Raw genomic sequence first — 10086 nt, forward strand, 5'->3', positions numbered from 1 at the left:
TCACCGCCAGCGCACAACCGGCGGTGATCAGGCAGGCTATCACTAACGGCTTTTACCAATGGAGGTCAAAACCGTCGGTGAAGGGGGCTCTAGAACCGACAGTGATGAACTTTCTATAGTAGTGCTTGTATAGTCCTAAATGTCAATGTTTAAGCCTGACCCTAGAATGGTATAGGAATTTCCCATAGAGTATGGGACAACCTTGTGTCGGTCATATGAATGTGTTGAGAGGAGTACCTAATCATTCTGAAGATTGTATTTAGGCATGAGAGCTTGCGATTCGAGATGTTGGGGTTAAGTGTTTGCTTGAAGCCATGCAAGCTTTATAGTGTTCTATGGCAGGAATAATTTGTTATAACTGCCTTAAGTCTATGCCTATGTTTTTAGTAGCTTTGGGTTAACCAAATGGAGTAATCTTTAGATTCTTGGCGAAATAAGATTTAAAATGACACACTTTTTATTATAGTAATAATGAATTTTTTGCCTTGCTATAATAAACTTAGAACTAATTGGCATGGTGACCCATGGTGGTTTAAACGATTATGGTGGAACAATTCTTAATTATACTTTTGTTTTTGTGTTGTTGCTTCTGCTATTTACTCTGTTTATAGGTTTACGCTACCGAGCCTTGTCCTCCTGTTAGAGGGAGGGCGTTTAGTGATGTCCTGAGTTTTGGTGGTGCATGGGGTGTTACGGTTCATGTCTCCCATCTCATGAGCTAGTCGCGTGACAACTTCTATACACCATGCATGAGAAGTGTTCGTTCTTATGCCTCAACGACTTATATTTCCTTCCTTTGATATTTGACATGATCCGTCTGTGTAAATGTCAGTCTCAACATGCTACCTAATAAGCCAATAAGGTTTATGTGCCTACGGTCCTTTGACCTTGGCCATGGCCACAAGTTGTATTATCATTAAGACTGGACAGAGGAACATAATTGGTGAGGAATGGATGAAAAGTAACACGATATGATATATTAAGCGGGATTTGCTTGTATGTGTTAAAGAGGAAAAATTCTAAAATTTCAATCCATAATATGTTATGTTGTTTATGTGAAGGACTATCAGGCACTCTTGAAACTTTAATGTATGTAGAATTACTCTTAAAAAAGAAACTTTGATGTAGAATTGAGGATGGCAGCCAATGTTGGCTCACTAAGATAATCATGGGCGGAGCCAGCTATCTAGCTAGCTTTGGCGACCGCCATACCTAAAATATGTAGAAAATACTAAATATATGTTGTACTAACAGGTAACCCCGCGCTTCACGCGGGCTGTAAGCTGACAATATACACGCTATACAGCAGATTTACATGCAGCGGCAAAGACCCTACATGTCAGCCAATTATAATTCCAACATAACATTTGGTTGTCTTGCAGGGTGGGGATAAATTAACTAATAGTTTATCCAAAAAAAAATCCGGAAAATGAACTAATAAGAATTGTGTAAGGGTACATATAAGTGAAAGGTACCTAAATAATGACATACTTCGTACATGGAGACTATGAGTAGAAAGGTAAGAAGTATTTGTGCAACAATGGACAATTGTTGAGGGTTGGAAAATAGTAGTCTTGCATATGTGGTCAACCAAAAAGGATGGAAATGTGCTTTAATTTGCACGTCAAGCAATTGATCCCTGTTCGGTAAAGAAATCACTCAAGCAACAAAGTTTAGAGACAAGACAAAATTGTATCATTTCATGATCGTACTATACATATCAAAGAAGGTATTATAGAGACCCCAGTCTTCGTACTTTACACAAAATGACTATTTTACCCTTAAGTTAAATAGTTACAACCCTTTTCAACTACAAGGGCGAAGTGATCCTTTTCCTTATCTAAGCTTTCATTCTTCAACTTTTGGTCAAAACCTTCTTAATGCCTTCGTCTTTTGGACTTAGTTGATTTTCACTATGTCTCTTTTCCAACTCCAGAATGTCAAGCGAAGTCAAATCTTTGTCTTCGCTTGATTTTGTTTCCTTCTTTTTGGCGAAGACGAGTTCTCTCCAGCAAAGACTATTCCTTCTTGCGAAGTCAAATTTTCATATTCGCTCTGCTTCTTTTCCTTGCATGCAAACTTTGTTATGGAAATCACTATTTCAACTCCAAAGTTCTAGGGGCTAAGTTTTCTTGGCGAAGTCAAATCCCCAACAATCCCTGTGTACATATCCAAATCTGATGGTAAAAGTAAATGTGGTTAACAAACAGAGTGTTGTATTGATAAATAATTTTTTGGATGAATGGAACAGGGATTATTACGTGGTAAAAAAAGGGTGCTGTAGTGGTATGGATCCTGGAGCCAACAAAATTGTATATAGAGGGCAGAGAACCTATGTGGCCCTTACTGTGACAAGGGTATTACCACTTTTATCATGTCTTTGTCCAGTGGCAATCACATGAGTTGATGCTCACAAAATACACCATGTTCATTCATCACTTTCAGGGCCATCTCTCTCTGAAAACTCTGAACACGGGCACATGACGATGAGAGCAATGGAGAATACATACTGCATACATACCTGGCTGTGGCTGGTCTTGGGTACTTGTCAACTGTCAAGCACTAAGGTCAGACTAAGGGCTCGTTTGTTTACGAAGCTGTTTTTCTCTCTCCTATACTGTAGCAGCACTGTTCACTGAAGTCATTTTTCTCTCCTATTTTTTTTCTCACTGTTCACTGTTCGCGAAGCCGGCGGAGCTCGTTTTTCCAGCTCCTGCGGCTCCGGCTACGGTGCATAAACAGTGACAGAGCCGGAGCACGCAGGAGCGGTGCCGAAGAGGGCCTAAGTAAGGAAAATCCCTGCTCTCAATCTGATTCACACCAATCTATCAACAGTGCGACCACTTTTCTCACTTTCCTCATGGCCCATTAATACAGATTCTACAACATTCCCCAACGTAACTTCCAGTGGAGTACATCATATCGTAATCCCTTAAAGATGGAAAGAGCTACCAATACAACCTTGTAGAATTAGAATGCCTGTAACATTAGAGTAGGTAATTAAGAGTAAATGAGATAATTGAAACTTTAAAGTTCAGTCTGAAGAAAAGAGCATCATATGATTTGAACAATGAGTGGGAGGTGACAGAGATTAGAAGCCAGTTAACTTTCTTTGCGCAACCCACCTGAAGCTCAGGTTAAGTGCAGAAAATAACCTGCACACATTTATAAATGCAATTTGAGCTGGCAACAAAATAGTAATAAACTGATAATGTGTGTGACACGTACGTGTAATCAAATAACACAGCACCCATTAAAAAAAGCAAACAACTGGAAAACAATGGCACACGGGTGCGGTGGGCTCAGGACGAATCGGGCTCTAGCAGCGGCACTGCCAGGCAGAGGAGGCAGCAGACTGCGTCCCGGCGGCACCGTTGACAGCAAGCTTGGGAGCGGCAGGGGCTTTTTACATATTTACCATTATTACGATCGCCACTTATAGGAATCGCACTCTTAGAATGACGCTTACAAATTTAACAATTTTAGTTCGCGCTCCTTTCATTTTTACCACTTTCGCCTATGTGGCACACACGCCAGCTCGTGCTGACACGTTGGCACCGGCACGGGAAATGACCCCGCTGCCCCTTTGCTCGTCCGCCGCCCCCATCCTGCTCGTCTCCACCGCCACGGCCACCATTTTTGGTAGTGAAGAACATCTCAGTTATGTGATGGCAAACCAGCCCCTATTTGAATGTCAAGAACATCTTATTTATGTAATGTAATGGCAAACAATAAGCCCCCATCCTCTCTTTTTTCTAGCAATAGTACTGTACTTGGTAGGAGCAGCAGCAAGCCTCCTAGCTGATCCTGGCGGTCGGCAATGGCGAATTCATTCATTCGATCATTCCTTGGAAGAAGAGGAACAGGAACAGGAACAGCCCAATAGCAACAGGAATCAGGGCCAGTCACTGCTGCAGCTTGTCGAGCGCCTGCAGCAGGACCGGCCGGAACCTGGTGAGGTTGACGCCGACGTCCTGCTTTATGATGGTCTGAGCGAGCGCCTGCCACCCCTGCGTGTGGAGCGACATGGGGTCCCTGAACACCGCGTGCTCCCTCGGGTACTTGTCCTTCAGGCTCGCCTCCTCCTCCCCGATGTAGTACTCTAGGTACCGGAGCTCCATCCCGGCGGCCGGCCGCGCGTAGAAGTTGGTGGCCATCCAGTCCATCTTGCCCCACGGCACGATCTGCACCACCACCGCCTCCGTCGGCAGGAACACCACGTTCGCCAACCCGGCCCCGTGCACGCCCACCAACACGTCCGCCGCGTTCACTTGAGCCGCGAACGCCGGCACGTCCGCGCCGGCCTCCGTCGATATCACGTTGAACCCCAGCTTGTCCGCCGCCGCCGCCGCCGCCACCTTGTCCAGGTTCAGCAGCCGCCGCGTCCCCGCGCGCGAGATGATCAGCATCCGGGGACGCATGCCGGGCACCTCGCCGAGCACCGCGGGCCGGTCGCGTGGCAGCACCAGCGCGCCGCGCATGAACCGGCTGAAGTCCACCATCGTCAGGTTGCGCGGGTTCCGGGTCGAGTGCGGTGACAGGATCAGGTCGCGGTACAGCCCCACGAACGCGCCCGCCGGGAAGCAGTGCACGTCGTCGGCGTCCTCGGCGTCGAAGTTGATCACGTCGTGGAGCGACATCTTCCGCAGCAGCGGCGTGTACTTTTGCACCCACCACGGCTTGTAGTTGGTGATGAGCAGCTGCACCTCGCCCTTGAGATGCGCCGTCGTCAGGAACTGCGGGACCACCGCGTCCACCATGTCGTGGAAGAAGTTGTCCGTGTACCTGGCGATCGAGAACACCACCGCCGGCACGGCGTGGTGCTTCGTGCACTTGGGCGCCACCGCGGCGGAGAGGACCGACTTCACCGTCACCTCCGTCACGCCGGGCATTAAAAAGTCGTCCTTGCGGGCGTAGGGGCGGAGCCGCTTCTCGCCGCTCTCGTCGAACCCGCCGGCGCCGGACGGGTTCACCAGGTACACGGTCTTCTGCTTCGGGCTCACGCGGACGTCGCCGGATAGCTCGCACACGGTCAGCCACGCGTACGAGAACCCCTCGTCCACGCCGTTCTTGTCGCACGTCATCTTGCCTTGGGCTTTGCCATCGTCCCCTTCTTTCTTATCCTCAGCAGCTAGTAATTGAACACCATTGAAGGAGGCCGTGGCGGTGGAGACGAGCAGGATGGGGGCGGCGAGCGGGCAGAGGAAGGAGGCGGCGGCGAATGAAATGGGAAGGGGGAAAAGGGAGAGGGTAACGGCGCGTCTAATTGAAAGATGGCTGGGGGCAGCGGGGTCATTTCCAGTGCCGGTGCCAGCGTGTCAGCACGAGCTGGCGTGCCACGTAGGTGAAAGTGGTAAAAATGAAAGGAGCGCGAACTAAAATGGCTAAATTTGTAAACGTCATTCTAAGAGTGCGATTTCTGTAAGTCGCGATCGTAATAATAGTAAATATATAAAAAGCCCGAGCGGCAGAAGCGATTGGATGGCCTACAAACACAGGAACGCAGTATTAGAAAGCACACTTCTTTTGGACATTTCATCGAGCATTGGAAGACCACAGCAAGAGAAGAGGAGACATCAGTTGGGGACCATCAAATGTGCACTCACCTCGCTGACGGGAGAGGGAAACGGCGTTTGCGCATGTGGTGGCGGAGCGAGTGGAAGCCCCCGGCGGGGGAGAACACCATGACGACGCAGGAGAAGTGCGGCGCGATGTCGAAGCCGGTGAAGAGCGGGGGTAGGAATGGGTGGTCCAGCACCCGGAGGATCCGCTTCTCCGACGCCGCGCGCTCCAGCCTGTTGTTCTTGGCCACGATGCGCCGGTCCACCACCTTCATCGCGTACGGTGGGGGCTGGGTAAAGGATAGGGCCAGGCGCGGCCGCGGCCACCGGCGGGACTTGCTCGCACCGACTGAGCTTGCTGGCGCGGGTGCGCTGCAGTGCGCCGCGGCCGCCGTCGGGGCCTAGTCGCGCCGGGTGGCGCCCACCACCGAGGCCCCTTTGGCGCACGCCGTTGCGCCGGCGCGTCAGGAGCGAGGGAGAGAGAAGGGGAAGAGGGAGCCGAGGCGTAGTAGGAGAGGGTGCTAGGCGCGCTCGGACCGGCGCTGACGCGCGGGTGGCCGGCGGCGGCGGAGCAGCCTGCGTCCGAGATGGCGCGAGGGGCGGCCGTGGCGGTAGCGGCCCTGGGGCGCGACGGGCATCCGCGGTGGCAGTGGCCCTGGGGCTGCCCCGATGCCGAGCAGAGGGATGGTGGCGATGCGGGAGGGAGGGGAGAGGAGAAAACCCGAAAAGGGCGTGGCCTGGGGTGGAGGAGATGAGAAGGTTCGAGGACGTTCGCGTGCCGTCGATGGGAGCAGGAGGGGACGGCGCGTCGAGGCAGGCGTGGCGTGAATCGTGTTATAAAAAAGAGGCTTTCATTGGGGTGGCATTATAAAAGTTGATAATTGTTTACAAGTAATTAGAAAAGTTGAGTTCTCATATATACAACCGCTGTGAACTATTTTACTCTCCACGTTACTTCCATCAGATTTAGCTCTAACAGTGTTAAACCGCGGTTGTGAAAAATCCAAAATACCCTTAGGTCTGAATATGCAATTAATTTTTTTTAACATCTTAACGATCTCAAATGAAAAAACTCAAAACTAGAAAGTTGCAGATCTCGACAATATCTACAATTTTTGTATAAAATTTATCTTTATTTAATTCTATAAAAAATATGATTTAATATTATTAATGTCTTAGAAAAATCACTTTTTTTTACGGAATCAAATGAAGATAATTTTTATAAAAATGTTGTAGATCTCGATGAGATGTACAACTTTCTAGTTTTGAGTTTTTTCATTTGAGATCATTAAGATGCTAGAAAAATTAATTGCATATTTAGACCCGATGATATTTTTAATTTTTCACACCCGCAGTTTGACACCGTTAGAGCCAAATATGACAGAAGTGGTGTGGAGGGCAAAATAGTTTAGAGCAGTGGCACATGTGAGAACTCAACTTTTTAAATGACTTGTGGATAATTATCAACTTTTATAATGGCACACAAGTTAAAGCCTCTATAACAAATATATTGTCAAAGGTTAGGACATTTCCCTCTCCGTCTCTCTCACGATCAATATAGTGAATGAAAGTGTAACACATTAGACATATAGGGAGACTATTCTTTATTTATCTGAATATTGATGATTACAACATAGAGCTCCCACGTATATATAGTCTTGCCAAGATCTAAGAGTTTCGTAATAGCCCTAGGATTAGAATTTCTTCTCCTTTCTTTTTAGGTTAGAGTCCGTATGTTTTACAACGCTCTCCTTAGGCGATTACCACGATATGCACATGCCTCATTAAAAACTTTATTCGAAAACCCAATGGTCAAAAACAGTTCTTGGAGAAAATAGTACATCACATTTGTTAATTGAATTGCACACGTTGTCTCATAAAAAACCTCATGTGAGAAACCTTCAAGTAAAAACTCATATAGTGAAAAAGAGTACAACATTTAACCTTCTTGGTCATGTATTTTTCAGGATATTCTATCTTTCATGAATAGATATTGATCTTTATGATCTATGCATAAACTTTAGTATTTTAGCAAATATGATCTACTTTATCTTTGTAATTATAGTGGTTTACCTTCAAGGTAGATTAAGTAAAATATGCTTCCCCTCGTAAAGCTAAATTTTAAACTTCATTGTTCAAACCATACTTTTCATAAATATGTCCTTAATTAATGGTATGCAGTAGCACAATACTATATCTTTCGAAAAGTTGGCTCATAATTCTTCTATGAATTTTATGGGTATAAACAAGAGCAATATGCTTCATATATAATGACACTTATTAGTTGCGCAAAACAAATAAGTTTGATCCTTCAGGGTGATAAATCCTTTCAGAGGATTATGGGGTAAATAAGTTACAATATTCAATATCTTCTAGATAGTGTATAAAACTTATACTAGAGTTTAAAAACCTATAATTGCTCATTAGTGGATTTTCAAATATAAATCTTCAGGATTTTGATTATACCACTAAATAATAAATTTAGTTTTGTATTTGGCATTTAGGGATAATTCAATTGCTAAAATCATCATTATTCTTATACCTTCTTTGGTATTTAGACCATATAACACTTCATTGCTAGCTTTACAATATACACTTTCAGAGTGTTTGTATGACACCTTCATAGTGTTTAGGATTCCTCATTTTTTCTCTCTTAGGTCTTCATTCACTTTATGGATTAACGGTGTTTATTCAAGAATTGACTAGTAAATTCTTCATAGAGTAATTCCTTCAAGGATGTTCTCATTCTTAGTGAAAAACAATTCTCTTCTATGAGATGCATTCTCTACTTCATAAGAGATTCTTATGTGATATGCAAAACCAGATATTGTCACGCACTATGAAATCATTCTATGACTTCATTCCTTCTAGGATATGCTCTTTTTGAGACTTCAATATTCATTCAGGAATATATTATACCTTAGACTTCTTAATACATAGTATGAGATTTTTATATGGATTTATATTCTTTAGGAATTATATGGATTTTCATAATCCACTTATTAACTGTATATTTCATATTCATTCATTTCATTTGCCAGAGATATAGCAGAACATTTATTTTTTCTTAGTAGGAGATTCAACCTCAATTGCTTTCTTCATTGACCCGATATAATCGCTACAGGCAACTTTTGCCGTGGACTTTGTTTTTTGGATCCAGGTTCTCATAAGAGAAACATTTGTAATTATAGAGGTAGCGTTGTCGACAACTATTATTTTCTTCTAATATTCTCACAGTGTGAGATTATTCTATCTTTTTTCATTTCCCAAATAAGAGATGATTTATTGTTCTACATACCCAACGCTAATGATGCGCACGCTTAATGTATTGGATTTCATCTTTGTGATGATCCTCTTCATGGGGGTGCTTATCCTTCTTCATGATGCATTATCTTCATGAGAATGGAGGAGTTTGTTCTTATTTCATCCAACATGTATATACAATAAACTAGAACGCACAGGCGTTCCCGCAGATTTTAGCTTGATTGTATACAACATCTAGTTTACTACTAGTAAACACAACTACTGGTTTATAACTTCAAGTTACTCCTCTCATTTTCAAAATATCTGGCATATGCTTCGCTTCATGCTTCTCAAGAGCATTAGTGAAAGGTCCTTATTTGGTTTTGATAATTGAGTGACAACCTAGGTGGACTAATGTGTGGTTGAGTGAGATACACATGTGATTAGTCCTCAGGTACATCATGTTTGAGCAACCTTTGCCATGGAGGTGAAATGACTTGAAGATGTTGCAAAGGTCACACATGTGATGAAGGAGCACATTGCATATAGGACATGACATGGAGTCATGTGACCAAGGTGAAGAAGATCAAGACAAGGATTGGCTCGATGGACCAGTTGCAAGTGTGAAGGGTAAGTTGAGTGATGACTTAGCGCCGATGGACCAAGGCAACGGTGAAGAGCAAGTGGAGTCAAGATCGATGAACCAATATGGTCACGTGATAATATGAAGTGGATCATATCATTTGGTGATTGGTTGGTGCATGTGTTGCATCAACAATGGAGGAGATAGAATGGAATGCGTAAGGCAAAGTATAACCTAGGACATTTCACTTCACCGGTCATAGACGTGTAGAGAAGTTGATGACCGAGTTTAGGATAGATGGCCGTACTATCAAGAGGGGGCAAACTTGTTTGCATATCAGTTCTCTAGTGACACTTGAGTGATCTAACTTTGCGATGTTGCTAGGATCGAGTGGTATGGTGAATTGACTGACTAATCCTTTGAATTTTTTTTGTGAAAATGCTAACACACTTGCACTTGGTGGTGTACAATTGGTGGTGTTTGCACACTTGCAAAGGAGAAGTTGTTGGAGTTGAATTGGATCAACTTGGAGAAAAGAGAAAGGTTTTTCGGTGTACTTCGAAATATAGGACAACTCTTGATTTGGAATTCTGCATTGATCCATTGTTCTTTGGAACAAATATGCAAGTGGGATGTGTAGCTCTCTGAATAAGCTTTCCAAAATATCCAAGATCATCGAAATCAGAGTTCAGAGCTAAG

The 10086-nt window shown here is 44.5% G+C and overlaps 2 protein-coding genes across 4 annotated transcripts; both read right to left on the bottom strand.

The window, feature by feature from the left end:
• Nucleotides 1–1707: 1707 nt before the first annotated feature.
• On the bottom strand, nt 1708–6353 carry LOC136482322 (protein kinase PINOID-like). Of its 3 annotated transcripts, XR_010765032.1 has the most exons (3): nt 5607–6353; nt 2262–3155; nt 1708–2177 (listed from the first exon to the last, which is right to left on the bottom strand). XR_010765032.1 is itself a non-coding variant. In XM_066479534.1 (2 exons), the coding sequence occupies exons 1-2, from the start codon at nt 5834–5836 to the stop codon at nt 3092–3094; spliced, it is 294 nt and encodes a 97-aa protein (XP_066335631.1). In that variant the 5' UTR covers nt 5837–6353; the 3' UTR covers nt 1708–3091. The 3 variants fall into 3 exon arrangements, 2 of the variants coding, with proteins under 2 accessions (XP_066335631.1, XP_066335630.1); XM_066479534.1 differs by having other exon boundaries at nt 1708–3155; XM_066479533.1 differs by lacking the exons at nt 1708–2177; nt 2262–3155 and adding an exon at nt 5327–5486.
• LOC136482321 (beta-1,2-xylosyltransferease XAX1-like) lies at nt 3626–5180 on the bottom strand. The gene has a single exon (XM_066479532.1). It carries the CDS (start codon nt 5082–5084, stop codon nt 3906–3908), a length of 1179 nt encoding a protein of 392 aa, XP_066335629.1. The 5' UTR covers nt 5085–5180; the 3' UTR covers nt 3626–3905.
• Nucleotides 6354–10086: the final 3733 nt, after the last annotated feature.

This window comes from Miscanthus floridulus, chromosome 9, assembly GCF_019320115.1.
Source record: "Miscanthus floridulus cultivar M001 chromosome 9, ASM1932011v1, whole genome shotgun sequence".
Classification (NCBI taxonomy): domain Eukaryota; kingdom Viridiplantae; phylum Streptophyta; class Magnoliopsida; order Poales; family Poaceae; genus Miscanthus; species Miscanthus floridulus.

What these genes read in the sequence shown, in the direction of transcription:
- LOC136482321 (XM_066479532.1), bottom strand. Translation starts at nt 5,084, where the DNA reads ATGACGTGCGACAAGAACGGCGTGGACGAGGGGTTCTCGTACGCGTGG.
- LOC136482322 (XM_066479533.1), bottom strand. Translation starts at nt 5,836, where the DNA reads ATGAAGGTGGTGGACCGGCGCATCGTGGCCAAGAACAACAGGCTGGAG. An exon ending in TTCCCTCTCCCGTCAGCGAG is followed by an intron (nt 5,487 to 5,606) that starts GTGAGTGCACAT and finishes CTGTGTTTGTAG; the next exon opens with GCCATCCAATCGCTTCTGCC.